At 43.4% G+C, this 15027-nt stretch overlaps 1 protein-coding gene across 12 annotated transcripts in view; it reads left to right on the top strand.

Moving 5' to 3' along the window:
- Positions 1-15027, top strand: part of magi2a (membrane associated guanylate kinase, WW and PDZ domain containing 2a) — a 224191-nt gene that overhangs the window by 150125 nt on the left and 59039 nt on the right. For all 12 annotated transcript variants that reach the window (XM_027272505.1, XM_010738926.3, XM_019278453.2 and 9 more), the window contains 3 exons: positions 958-1173; positions 3736-3946; positions 7671-7750. In XM_027272505.1, the coding sequence (XP_027128306.1) occupies positions 958-1173; positions 3736-3946; positions 7671-7750 (507 nt within the window). The remainder of the gene's footprint in view (positions 1-957; positions 1174-3735; positions 3947-7670; positions 7751-15027) is intronic.

Below are 15027 nucleotides of genomic sequence, written 5' to 3'. Positions count from 1 at the left end.
TCCGACATACTGTTCGTACTTCTCTCATCCTTGCTTTGTTCACTCTGTGGGCCTCTTTGCTGTACTTTCGTGGTTTCTTTGCATCTACGATTTATCTTTATTGTTATGTTTTCCTTTATTAAGACTTATTAAAGATGCAGATTTCGGGAAGCTGAAGTATTCACTTGTTAGACTCTAGAGCTGCTGTCTTTCAGGCCAGGAACCTGTAGCTGATAAAGAGATGGAGCAGGAACTCCTGAATACATGTATTGTATAAAATTGTGTTAAACTGGGCCTACAATAACATGTAGGGTGGCCTATAGGCAGATTTATCTAATAATTTCTTAGGTTCATTTTTAATTTTTGGAAAAAAATAATCACCAAACACTTATTTGGCTGCCTACTTGCAATAACTCCCAAGGGATCGTGGTTCTCCTGTTGAAGACAGAAAGATGGTCATGCCAGCAGCTTTGTAAGATTGTACTTTGCCATAACTCAAATTTTATTTCACTCAAAATCACACAGCGTATATGCTGATGGTCTTAAATGCAGGTGATAGCAGCAGGTATTATTCAGCAGGTTCACCATTTTAGTTTAGTTATTGCTAATTAGAGCTACAGTGGAACTAACAGCAGAAAGATAGTTGGACAAATTTTGAATTTTAATGATGTGCTTGCTAGATGAAAACGAATCCTCGCCAAAGTTATTACAATTAATCCTTAAGGGAACTTTAATATCTGTAGAAAATCCACCAAACTCATTACGATCCTTTGGGGAGCAGGAATGTCTGAAACTATTGGGTATTTCTTTCTGAACCACAAACGTCACCCTGTTGGTGGCGCTAGAGGAGAAGACAGAGGATAGCAATCCTTCCAATAGTTGTTGAGATATTTCAGGCAGACATTGTCATCCCTAACACAACATGTAAGCATTTAGCATGTAAAAACATCTCACAACTCTTCCTCCTCTTTGTTCCAGATAACTTTTACGGTACCCCGAAGCCTCCGGCCGAGCCCAGCGCTCTGCTGCTAAATGTAACGGACCAGCTGCTGCCGGGCGCTAGACCCACCTCCGAGGGCAAGAGGAAGCGTAACAAGTCGGTCAGCAACATGGAAAAAGCCAGCATCGAGCCCCCAGAGGAGGAGGAGGAGGAGAGACCCATCGTCAACGGCAACGGCGTTGCTGTCACCCCAGGTCAGCCCCGACAACGACCTCCATGGGCCCCAGAGGCGGAGGTCGCTGGAGCCAGAAGCCTCGTCATGACAGCTGGGTTTAAGGGTCGCGCTCCTCCCGGTCAGGCTGATCTGCAGGAGTTGATAGTCTTGTTTAAGTCATGGCAACGGGCACATGTAGAGTGGTTGCCTAGCAACAGAGACAGTAACAGATTGCTTTTAGATGGAGTTCTTGAGAGATGATTTTATGGCAGATTATCACTTTTAATTGGTTACACACGTTTCTTTATGTGCAATTTAACAACCGAATATGTAAACCGTGAATTAAAATTCTCTCTCGCAGTCAGCGATTACCTCTGCAGTCCAAACTGTTTATGATTAAAGCATCAGTGCCGTTTGCTGTCTAGAATATGATATAATTCATTAGGTATCATTATCAAGCGCTGTCTCGGCACACATAGCCAGAGGGCACACACAAATATTGCTCTCCAATTTAACGGGGAGCCTGCGGGCTCTTTAAAACTCCACATTAAATATTTTCTTTTCACTTGTGAATCAGCCCTGTCCTAACTATTGTTTGTCCTCTCTGTAAATCCTGAAACTAGGAAGAAGTGGCATGTAACGTAGCCCACAGCAAGGCCAAACATCCTGAGGTCGTTCTTTCTATTCATTAAATAATAGAGAAAGACATTTTTGTACCAATATTCAGAATAAGCATTCGCTAAGACACATTTGAATGTACCTTTTATTGTGCACAGTGACATATACGCACAAAAACCCTTTGAATGCATTCCATGATCCCATGACAAGACCATGATAAAAGAGCCTTTATGAGTTAGATTTTTGTGATCCGAGATCCAAAAGCATGCTTCGGTCCTGTGACTTTCTAAGCTGGTTTTATTGCTTCAGGACAGCAAAGTCTCTCAGCGCAGTCAGAACAGCACGAGAAGCCAAAGTGTTAGGGCGCTAATCCCACGTAGTGCCCTAACGCTTCCTTTTAGATATGACTGCTATTTCTTAAGGAGCGGTTAAAGATGGTGTTTTGAGGGAGGAGGACGTTTGGTTAAAAAAAGGATGAGAGTTTGGTTTCCTAACCACAAGGAGCTCAAACAAGGTAGGACTCAAAAATACATTCATGTGGATATTTCTCTGACATCCCGTTGAATATTTCCTTTGCAGTAATTATGGTTCTAAAACTTTATTTGGACACTTCATTGGGAACGCTTTCTGTTTCTGTTGACACTGTCAAAGAGGTATTAATTTAACTATTAGGTTTACTGTTGAGGTTGTAGTTTACAGTGGTGTTTCTAACACTAACAACACCCTGTAAGTAGAAGTATTATCTTTCTGACAGTGTTAACAAAAACTGAAATATTATAATCTTCTTGAGAGTTGAATTTATGTTCGAGTTGTTGGATCACATTGGATTGCACAAGTGTAGCTAATGAAGTGTATATGGCGTCTTTCTAAATGTTTATAAATGAATATTTATGAATATGAATATACAAACCAACTCACCCTGTGTTTACAAGGTGCTTTACAGGATAAAAGAAACCCTAACTGTAAAAATAAAACCTCTGTATACAGGTAAAGATTTGTATATATCAATAACAACAACTTTATATACAGTATATCACGGTTTTAATGTTTGTCAAGTGGTTTATGGCATCATTTAAATGTAGGAAATCGGATAAAAATCAAAGACAGGGTTTTAAATGCACATCAAAGATGACAAAAAAAACAATTTGGATATATATTCAGATCTCCAGAGGTGATATAAAAGAAGACATTAGCTAACGTCAAAAACATCGACTATCTCAGCTCACTGGTTCACAAAAGAGTTCAGATTCCAGTGTCCGCTGATCATCTACATTTACTCTAAACGATGCAGTCGCTGTGAGCTGAGGGAAACCGCCGGGACAGGAAACGTTTCTAACCGATTTCCAACCAAGCGGCGTTGAGATAACTCGATAACTTCAGGCTCCCGGGCTGCGTGGTGAGCCATGTTGGATGTTAAAGTGGGCCGCAGCGCTCGGCTCAGGAGGAGTTTTGTCTCTGTAGATGGACAGAGTGTGGGCTGACCAGGAGAGCTGAAGGGGGAATCGATAGAGCACAGCAGGCTCTGTGATCTAAGCAGATAGCTACCTCGCTCTTTCCCTCCCATAGATTATCTCTGAATCCCCTGCTCTCATTTGTCCCCTCTCCACTTCCCTTCACCGGCCCTCCTCTGAGGAAGCACACACACTTGCAATTTCTTTCTTATTCTTCCATACACACCATTTCTCCCTCTTTAACAGATTCCCACACTGCCACAACTCAAACTAGGGCATCACATCCAGCTTCTCTCTCAATCTCTATTGTCTCTTCTGCTTTATTCGTCTTTCTGTCTTGTTAACCTCAATCATTCCCTCCCCTTGCCTCGCTCCGCTCTTTCCCTCGAGTCACCACTTATCTTCACCTTTTTCTAATCAATCTATCCTCTTTTTTTTCCCGTTTCCACCCTAACCCTGCCTCGAAATCAATTCTCCTCCCTCCCTGATAATGTCCAGCCTGACTCATCCTCCTTGCCTTGTTGTCACCTCAGAATCGAGTGAACATGAGGACAAGAGCACAGACGCTTCGGGGGACATCGCCCCACAGAGCAACCAAGCGGAGGTCCCAACCGAGGCACCCAAAGACGACGGACTGTCCCCGAAAATCACAGTACCCAAACCAGAGGAGAACGACGAGCTAGGGCCGCTGCCGGACAACTGGGAGATGGCTTACACCGAGAAAGGAGAAGTCTACTTCATAGAGTAAGTTTCATGAAACCTGGATATTTCAGTCACTCGGGTGTTCGTAAAACTCATTGCAGAGGGAATGCTGAAGGTGGAAACTCAGCAGATGGTGGGCAATCTCCTTAGTGACTTTTTAAGAAGTTTTTATGGCCACTTGGAGGCAGCGGAAGAAGCTTTAAACACAACGGCACATCTCATAAAGTTTATATACGGCGACCGTGTTAGCAGATCCAGCAAAGTTGTGTTTGTGCCACCTGATGAATGTAAGTCTAATATGCACTCCTGCTGGAGCTCCATCATCTTTGGATGGAGATATGTTGCTGTTTTGGCTGTTCAGAGATCCTCAGTGTTCACTTTGTCCCTTTACCAGCCATTTTGTGCCCACCAGCTGCTGGAAATGACGAAGAATAAAGTTTCAGAGTTTAAAGTAGATCTAATCCATGTAAGAGCGACGTCTGTAGATGTAAAGGCCTCATTGTGACGTAACAAATCATAACGATTTAAATCATTCTTAGGTGACTATACACTAATAAATAGTATATTCTATTTCTGGGTTTGCACAGTGAGAAGGTGAGTGATTGTGAATGGTTGTTTGTCTCTCTGTGCCCTGTGATGAGCTGGCGACTTGTCCAGGGTTAACCCCGCCTCTCGCCCTAAGTCAGCTGGGATAGGATCCAGCCCCACCGTGACCCTGATGAGGATAAGTGGTTACAGATGGATGGATACACTAACAACTAAATAGTCGCCTCACAGCAACAGCAAGAAGGTTCCTGGTTCGAACCCCTTTCTGTGTGGACTTTTCTTGGTCTCCCCGTGTCATGCAGGTTAACCGGTGACACTGAATGTGAGTGTTGATGGTTGTTTGTCTCTATGTGTCAGCCCTGTGATGAACTGGCGACCTGTCCAGGGTGTATCGGCACAATGCCACAACTGGGATTGTCTCCAGTGTTCTCTGATCTCACACGCTGCTGTCAGCAGGCACGTTCGTAAAAGAAAGACAAAGAAATGCTCAAAATCTATAGAAAAGAAACATGCGATCGTTTGAGGAGACCCCCCGTGAATCCTCACTCACACGTCCCAGCCTTTAAAGACTGTAAGTAAGATCTCCGACCATCCATTGAGTTTGTATCTTCATTCTCTTGTAACTAAATTAAATTGAGCCTGAATGACTAGATTAGAGTTTGGGAGCATCTAAATTTACTTCTGTATATTCCCCACAGTAACACACACACACACACACACAGGCTGTAATTGATGCTTGGTGGTTTAATGAGATTTAGGGGTCCCCAGAAATACCTTGCTGCACAGAACTCTGTTATACTAGCTCTAAAGTTTAATTCACTGGAGTTGTTAGTTTTTTACAGCTGTAGTAAAACCGTGGAGGTGAGTCTTTCTTACACCGGAATAATGGAGTTGTGTGTTTTTTTGGAGCAGTGCTGAGGGAATCGCATGTCCACACATGTGGACCGAGGTTCTTGCATAGCGTCGATTAATGTAGCCATAACAGGAAAACATTCTGCTATTACAAAAGCTTTTATTGCATCAATGTATCATTTCTGTCATTAGGCTAAATTTCTCCACGGCTTTGATTAAACGGCCATAAACGGCTCGAAGCCGCACAGCAACACCAGACTAAGAAATGAGACGCAGGCGATGCAGTTATCATGCAGCCTCTTTATGTCCACACAAACACACTCTGAATTTCCTCCACTGCCACCATTCGTCCCACCCAACCCCCCCCCAAAAAAAAAAACAGAGAAAACTCACGTTCTCACATCCATCAAGCACATTACACAGCAAATGTAGTTAGCCCACTGAATTTGTAGCTTCAGGTTTTTGTGTTTGTGTGTGTGTGTGTGTGTCTGGGCGCATGTGATGTCGTGCCAAAGTGATAGCAGGGGTTGCCAAGCGGATGCTTCCCTTTGATTGGCCTCCATAGGAGATCAATTCGTTTACCTACAGCCCTTGAAGTCTGGCGGCTGAGGAGAGAGGAAAGAGAAGGAGGGAGGTGGAGGTGGAAGGAGAAGAAAGTGATTAAAAATAGTAAAAGAAGGTGAGAGAGGAGGCACGGGGAAAGTAGTATTAGATAATTATGGTATAAATAGTAACAGATGGCAGTAGAAGAGAGGAGAGGAACTGAACTTTTTTCTGTAGCGCCACCAACAGGTTGAACTTTTCTTTTATCCATCCTCGACACTGGAGTTCCACTGCGAGGGTTCGTATTTCTGGTTTTGATTATGATATCGCTTCAGATTTTCATGGTGATCTGGAGTTGGATGTGATTTGGATATTTGGCGTTATTACCGTGAAATTTGGTTCATTCATTCATGTTCCTCTCAGGATGATTTGCAGTACATTTGGTGATCTTCTTGCTTTTCATGTAGCGCTATCATCAAGACAAAATGTGAATTTGTCAGTGGTGTGTGCCCCATGTACAAACGCCCAGTCCTTGCTGCAGCGGCCCCTCTTTAAAAGAATCTACATGTAGATCTATGTAAAATTCTTGACATGTTTATGTGTAAATGTTTAGTTATTTTTGTACAGTATTAAATATTCTTAAAGCTTAAAGGACCTCGGCTGGAGTTTGCATGTTCTCCCCGTGGCATGCATCTAACAGGTTAATTGGTGGCTCTAAATTGCCCGTAGGTGTGACTGTCAGTGTGAGTGGTTGTTTGTCTCTATGTGTCCTGTGATGAGCTGGTGGCTTGTCCAGGGCGTACCCCGCCTCTCGCCCTAAGTCAGCTGGGATAGGCACCAGCCCCCACCCATCAACTAGCTGGTGGAGACATTTGAACTTCTCCTGCAGCAGCTGATGTTTTCTTCAGGTGTTACCTAGAGACCAAAACAGGATGAATAAAAGACGAGTAAATATTGCACTTAGATCTGTCAGGTGGGCAGAAACACAACTCTAAATGAATGCTAATGTTGCTCCATGTCTGCTGGATGTGTACAACTGTCTGCAAACACCTCCGTCGTGACAACTTAACAAAGTACCAGTGTGTGAGGCGTGTTTTCAGCTCCTTCCTCACTCATGCAGACGTCTGTATGGATTCATTTTATGTATAGCTCTTATGATTCCTTTACTTATTCCTGTTACCCGCGCCTCCCTGTGATCTGTGTGTTTAACGCCAAACTAAATTTCCTTTGGGAAATAAGTCCTGAAAAGAACAAAAGACACAAAGAAGGCCTCTTCACTGCGTCCTCGTCCTTCATATTCTCACTTACTGTAGGCACTTTGTGTACACGCCTCCCCTCCGCCCTCTCCCTCCCTCGCTACTGTCACCATGAACGGAGGCCACTGTGGCTCCACAGCTTCAGACGAGCCGTGGCGATGCATCGAGCCTCCCTGGCACCCCATCATATCTGATCTAGATCCAGCTCTCTGCCCAAGGCTCTGGATGAATCTGCCAAACTCACAGCTGTTCCCCTCCATCACCCCCTCAGTCACCCCTCTATCCCTCTCTCCTCCCCTCCTCCTCTTCCTGCTAAGTAAGCGAATTAAAACTATTGATTGCCATTTTGTTAACCTAAAGCTTTTTACCCCCCCCCTCTCTCTCCTCCGCTTCTCTCGTCACCTTTTGAGAGGCAGGCGTGCAGGGGAGTCTCATCTTTCCTCTCTGAAATGATTCTCCGGCTGAATTAAGAATCCACCAACCTCCTTCTCTCTCTTTCTGCCAAGTCTCCTCTCTCTCGCCATCTATCACACTCCCTCTCACTCTCTCTCACTGTCGTCTCTTCACAGCCACAACACCAAGACAACATCGTGGCTGGACCCGAGGCTAGCCAAGAAGGCAAAGCCGCCCGAGGAATGCAAAGAGGATGGTGAGTACTGCGTCTCTATCTTCTATTTTTCCTTTTTTTTTTTTTTGCTACTCGTGTTCATTCATTTTAATTACACAACTTCCCCGAGGCATTAATTTTACAACATTTAAACCTCGCCTGCTCTGACGAGATGCAAAGTGATTTTATTCGACTTCATGGAAGGAAGATTTGCTTGTTTTTTGTTTTATTTTTTTTGCACGATTCTTTAGGAGTTATATGCTGACAATGTTGGTGTGTGTGTGTGTGTGTGTGTGTGTGTGTGTGTGTGTGTGTGTGTGTCAATGCTAGCCCCCGTGATATGTGTGTTTAAAGCCCAGGTCCTGAGAGACTGGAGGTTACAAAGACTTCTTTATTCTCAACTGAGAGAGATGTGGAGTGTCCTTCACCCGCCCACACACACACACACGACAAACACACACTAAAAAGAAGAAGGAGAAGGATGAATGTCAATGCAGCGTTCATAGAGGAGCGTATACATATATATATATATATATATAATTATTAGGATATATATATATATATCTATATATACGAGTGTGTCATCTATCTATTTCACCCTCACCTTCCCTTCCCCACTTTCCTCCCTCCCGTTCGTCTTTTCTTTATGTGTGTGTGACCGAGAGGAGATTTATCGCCCGAGTTATAAACAGGGAGGTGGTGGGAGCTGAGTAGACGCGCTGGATTTGGAGATGGACAGAGACAACGAATGAGGAATGACAGTTGCTTTTTTTTTTTGTGACGTGTGCGTCCGTTTAAGTGATTCGGGTATATGTTCGCGACGGGAGAGTGAGGGTGATTGTGTGCATATTCCTGGTAAACGCGTAACGAGCATAGAGCGAGGATAGAGTTTCTCTAAAAATACATTTGGCACTCAGACACACACACACACACACACACACACACAGACAGAGAGACAGACAAACAAGTGTACTCTTGAGTCAAACTGTTTTCAGATAGCTCTTCGTTTCCTTTGACCTGCCTCCAGGGCCGATTGTGTGGAACTTTAGGACAGTGTGGTGAGTAGGACTGCGACAAATGATTTGTTTTTATTGTCAGTTTATCTGTCAGCTACTTTTTCAATGTATTGCTTCGTCTATATGATGTGGCAAAATAGTTCACCACAAGTTCCCAGACCCAGCAGAGACACCAGCAAGCTGCTGATTCAGTCGATCTAAATTTGGTCCAGACTGAAGTATCTCAACAACTATTGGATGATTCATGATTCCTAGACGGTTGATTTTAATGATGGTGATCCTCTGACTTTTCTGTTACAGCCTCCATGCTGATGTAAGTAAAATATAAGTAAAATGTCTCTATTTATTGGATGGATTGCTACAAATTTTGTCCCAGACATTCTTGTTTACCTTTAGGATAAACTGTAAAAACTCGTCTGGCTTCTCATCTAGCACCATCATCAGGCCACCATCGTCAGCTGTACTTCATGTTTAGTTCTAATTAGCCAAACTAAGATGGTAAACATTAGACCCGCTCAGGATTTGCCTGTGACTAACCTCTGCCGCCTTAATTTAAAAATCGGCAAAGACGTGGATCATCACCGGGCCCGAGGCGGCCGTGGTGCTCAACCAAGCCATCTGTAACAGCACTTGCCTGTCAAAGCATCCACGCTTTTAATCCTGCATAACTTTAAGCCTTAATATAATGTGAACAGGTGAGTTGTATATAAATTCACCCTCCGTACAGTTGCCATGAACGGGGAAATTAGCTACAGAGACCAAAACAGTTTTTTGTACCAGGCTGTAAACATGTTTATTTCTGCTGTGAAGTTGGACATTTGAACATGGGGACTTATGGAGACTGACTCACTTCTGGAGCCAGCCTCAAGTGGACGTTTGAGGAACTGCAGTTTTTGGCACAGAGTCTTCGCCTTGTTGTTTGGTTGATCATTTTTTTTGTATATTTATGCAAATTTTCTCCTCAATTAACTTACTAAGCATTTGTGAGTATCAGAAAGTTGAACAGTTTTAACAGGAACGTGTGTCACAATGTAAGAAGACAGCTTACTAGATTCTGTCTGATTTGCTAGAATTCTTGTACACGTTTGCTACCATGAGCAAAACAAATGTCAAGAGATATTTGCAGATACTGTTTGACTTCATCAAGATCGAGTGAGAGAAGGAGAAATGGCACCCGGTCTAAGAACATTTGCATTGTGTGCGGTGGCATTAAACACTGGGACCGCTTCCTGTTGACACATTGCACGTTACCTAATTTTCTTCAAAGCACCTCCTGGTGCAGTTGCTTTCAATCAGATGTTAAAGAGAGAAGATGATGAAATGACACAAAGACAAAGACGCCTGTGAGGAATTAGCCGAGATGTGATTGGGGCTTTTATCTGCAGCACTTCCAATCCTATTTATCCTCCAAGGAAGCTCCACAGGAGAAGATGTGCTGATATTTGTGAGGAGGTTATTGATCTTGTTGGGCGACTAATCCAGTTAGTCCCATCTGAAGGGAATGTAGTGCTTAATGGTGGCTGCAGGTCTGTAAGTGAGTAGACATACATTACGATTGTTGTGCCAATGGAAGGTTACAATGTGAGGGTCATTACTAAGTCCATCATATTTTAGAGCACTTGGTGTTGACAGCTTAGAAATAAAATCATTTAGCCGAGCTTCGGGTTTAGAATAGTTGTGGCTCTCGAGCTGTGGATTTCTATTGGCCGGTCTGTTGGTGCACCATTTTGGTCCAGACTGAAATATCTCAAGGACACATTCATGTTGCCAACGAGATGACATGTAATAACTTTGGTAATCCTGTCTGTTTAGCGCCGTAGAATTATCATTGGTCCAAAACTTTTTGGATTTTCCCATTAACCTCAGTTGTAGTTAATGTTTAATGCCAATTAGCAGGATGTATGCTCGGGTAAAAGGCCCGCCATTGGGCATTCATCTCCCCATACCGTTTCTTAAAATCCCCTTCACTACAAGAAACAAAAGCAACCCACACACTTAAAATGGCAAATTACCCTACCACTAACCTAGCCGCTAAGAATATACATAAACAAACTAGCAGCTGCTGTTTTCTTTTGCAGGGATTTAGGTATTTCAATGCCAGGGCTCACCTCCCCGCGTGGAGATCTTCTATCAAAAGAAGTTCCCCGCCGGCTCTATTCTGCAGGGGCATTGTCGCTGCATCCTGGGCTTAGCGACGTCCAAGACCATTGTGTCTGAGTGAAACCATTAATCTAGTCTAGCAACAACTGATCATAGTCATTCAATGTGTTTCCTCTCTGCTTCTTTTTCACTGTCAGGGCTAAAATAACCATGTATCTCAGGGGGAAATTGTAAATACAAGTGGAGTGTTTCAATAACTTTAAAGTGTGTTCCAAGTTTGAGGTGGTTTGTGTAAGCAGCCATACGGGAGAGGTGTGTGTTGTTCACAAACGTCCACAGCCTGGTGGTACCAGACACCCCTGAGAGCTGAGCTCAGTATGGGGGAGAAAAGCTTGCCTCTGTAAATTTGGTATTGATTTGTGGGAAAAAGGTAGATGTATATGTGTGTGTGTGTGTGTGTGTGTGTTGGTGTTTGGACCTGAGCCATGCTCTGATAAGCTCTAACAGGATCGCAGGGTGAGGTCTGTGAGCTGTGACGAGACAACGGTCTGAGAGGAGGAGGTGGATGGAGGTGGAGAGTGTTAAGTGGAACTTTGAGTGTGGAGGGTAACACGCACGGATGCACAGTAAAGTCCAGATGTGGAAGAAATATTTAGGTCCTTTGCCTAGATATGGAAAAGTCCTGCAATCAAAAGTATCAGAATTTCAGTATTCTAGATCATAAGTGTGCACTTCATTCAAATTATCTAAACTACTGTTAACCGCAATGGATACGAACAGATTGGGTCATAATTTTTAGGTCAGACCTCCTCTCAGACTGTTTTATTTTAGACTTATTTTACTGTTTTGGCAAACCTGGAGGCCCCAGATGGCTTTTTAGCGATGTCAAGTCAAGTCTAGTGGGTTTTATTGTCATTTCAACCATACACACAGTACACAGTGTTTCGCCGAGGACCGCGGTGCTACATGAAACATAAAACATAGTGCAGACAGAAGTTAAAGTGCACACGCATCGGCTACATAAAGCGCAGTACATTCAGACAAAACAACTGACAGTTAACAGGTCCGTCTCTGAGTTTCCAGATCGCAGCAATACAAGGTGTGAGGGATAAATGTGATGAAATAAAATGATACGTACGGCATAAAAACAAATATAAAGTGCATAAATAAGTGCAACGAGCCGGTCCCATCGAGGGGTGATGGGAGACAACAACCCGTAGTGTGTTCCTCATGTCCTTAATTTTTGGGTAAACGTATCACGTGACCGACACGAGTGTCTTAACGTGTCTTGACAAGAGGCACAGACGGAAATAATTTCTAATTAGTTCTCTGTGCACCCCGGCAGCCAATGGCCCGTTGTTTGGGGGCCGCTGGTAAAAATCATTGGATTGTTATTACTTGTAAGCCACACATACAGTGGTAGAGGGTTGACGCTGAGCTTATTTTACTTACTCTGTTGGTTTATGTGCAGTATCTTTACCTGCATAACAGGTAACTGTAGCAGATGCAGTGCAGGAAACGTGCACGTTCCCTCTGACATGTCATGAAATCGATGTATAAAGTAGTTTGAAATGGAAATATTCAAGCAAAGTACCTCCAAACTGTATTCAGATGAAGTACTTGAGTAAATGTTCCTCACCGCTGGTAAACACGACTTGTTCTCTCTCATGTTCTGAGGCAGCTGCATCACATACAACCGGATTCTGTCAAAAATATCCAGAGAAAATGTGGCTCCGGTATTTAGGCGCTCTCATTCCGGCACGTTCAAAGGAGCGTCAGCTCCCGAGCTGTCGACATCACACACTCCTTGTAGTTACATAACTCACGCTATATTTCTCTCTCTCACCTCCATATCCGTCTTTGCCCCCTCTCCCTCCCTCTTTTGTCCTCCCGTCTCCTCTTTTTTGTTTTGGTAGACAAAAAGAACTAGGACAGGCTCTTTACGGCACCTCGCTGTTTGCTCCCCACACACACACACACACTCTCTCACCCTCTTATTAAAGTTTTTTTGTCCTGCCAAATATTTGCTGGCTGGCAATAAAGAAAACAGAGCAGGCCGCCGTCTGTTGTCTCACTTTATTTACGTGTTCAGCCGGTTTTTCCAACTCAGGTACGGCGGAGCAGGTAGCACGAATCCCCGTGATGGGTGATCTAACATCAGACAAACGTGTAAGGTGATTTTCGTGTCCTGTATGGAAATAGCTCAGCACTTACACCGGATGTACAGTATATGAATGAACTTAGCAGCAGAGAGGGATTATAACTGATGATGCTCAGGTTTGAAGGGTTTTAATCGTATTAGAGTGCTTCTTTGTCTTTCGCCTCTGTGTATCCCTGCAGACGGAACCAAATCTAGACATGTAATTACATTCTGGTCATGTGAAGAGCTTCACGGGCAAATAGGCTAAGTTATTATCGTCCCTCACTGGCTTCACGGCCTTCTTGTCCTCTCTCCAGGGGGGAAATAGCAGGGCTCGTGTTTTACTAGTTTTTTTTCTATCCGCAGTGTAAAAAAAAAAAAAAAGACGTCCTCTGTGTGTTTGTATGTTCATCATTTACGTCCAGATGGATGCCACGAGGCAGAGCTCCTCCAGCCTGAGAGACGTCATCTCTCCTGTCAACTTTGTTGTCCTTTTAGCCGAGCTCAAAGGGACCTCAGAGATAGATTTCTGTGGGAAGTTTTTATTTTTTATTTTTTAGGGGGGCGCTGAACGTGAGCACACACTCTGCACGCAGTCCTACAGGTGAGTTATTATAGACGGGAGAGGCGCAGCGCCCTCCTTCACCTTGAGACTCCTGCAGCAGTCACGAGCGGAGTATCAGGGAGGGGCAGGCGAAGCTGTCTGCGAAATGATTGATGGATGTATTTTGAGAACATCCCCAGCAGAGCATGCCTGAGGCCTGGAGATTGGAAGGAGGATTCAAAAGACTGTGTGGCAGGTGTTTGTGTGTGATGTGTGCGTGCTGAATCGGTTGCCAGTGTGTGTGTGTGTGTGCGCGCGCATCAGCTGCAATGTATTTTGTAACTGCATCCAAGTAAACTGATAAACTAAGTAAAGCTAGGCAATAAATCAATGGAATGTGAAGATGATGATATAAGATTTGTTTTGTTGTTGTTGTTACATCGAGATACATTTTGAATGTCGTCTTATCCAAGTCTTTAAGGTTGTGTTACAGTTAAAGGAACTCAACTCTCTGAGTTTCCTGATGGACAGTAAACAGCTGGTAGGAGGGTTAGTGTTTGTACCACAGATGTTTTGGAGCAGGGATTTTCAGGCCCAGGGCGTGAGGTAATGCTGCCAGGGAGTAGAGCCAGTGTCGTGCCAGAACAGGAGCTGGGGAAGCATCTATTGACATAATGACAGAGGTGAAAAAAGACTGAAGGGGATGTTGACAGCCACCAGACAGGTATTTGCGAATCTACCAGTTTCTATGCAATGTTGCTTTAAGTATTACTGATGTAGCCCAAGTTCGATATACTGCAGTTCATTTTTTCTGTGCCACAGACGCCCATTTCCAAAATTTGATGTCCAAACAATCCCTAAATGTTCGTTTTACTGTCATAAGAACCAAGTACCAGCTTCAAATGTTCACGTCTGAGAAGCCGAAACCTTAAATTTAAAAGTTTTAACAAATCACCTTAAAATATACTTGATCATACGATTGTTGTCGATTCATTAATCAACTAGTCAACTGATTGTTTCAGCTACAGTTACTGTAAAAACATTGTGTAATGTGAGATTTGACATTAAGCAATTTAAAGCAACACAGTCATGTAATTGCTTTTTACATCACTTGTCCAATATTTGACTCATATGTCTTTTTTAAAAACATTTTTATTCTGTTTGGACTCTAATTGAGTTAGAAATTAGCTGACAGTAATTAACCTTAATGCACAATTTTATTTAATCAACAGCATTTGGGAGGCTTTAATAATACAAGCTACTTTACATAATTATCCTATTTAACACCGAACAAATGGGTCTCGCAAAGTAGCCCTTTCGCCTGACCCCACAGGGACGTGGAGACGGTTCGGCGGAGTAATAATGCAGCCTGAAAGTAGAAGAGCAGAAAGGACGTGTGTTTTTTATGTGCAGCTGTAAGTGTTTTTCACACAAAGTTAGCCAAATAAACCAGAACTTTGGAGGCAAACTAGGAGTGCCAGGTCACAGTTCAGTACGTCTCCTTCTGTCCCTGGAATGT

This window comes from Larimichthys crocea, chromosome XX (assembly GCF_000972845.2).
Source record: "Larimichthys crocea isolate SSNF chromosome XX, L_crocea_2.0, whole genome shotgun sequence".
Lineage (NCBI taxonomy): Eukaryota > Metazoa > Chordata > Actinopteri > Sciaenidae > Larimichthys > Larimichthys crocea.
This window is presented reverse-complemented; position numbering and strand designations above follow the sequence as displayed.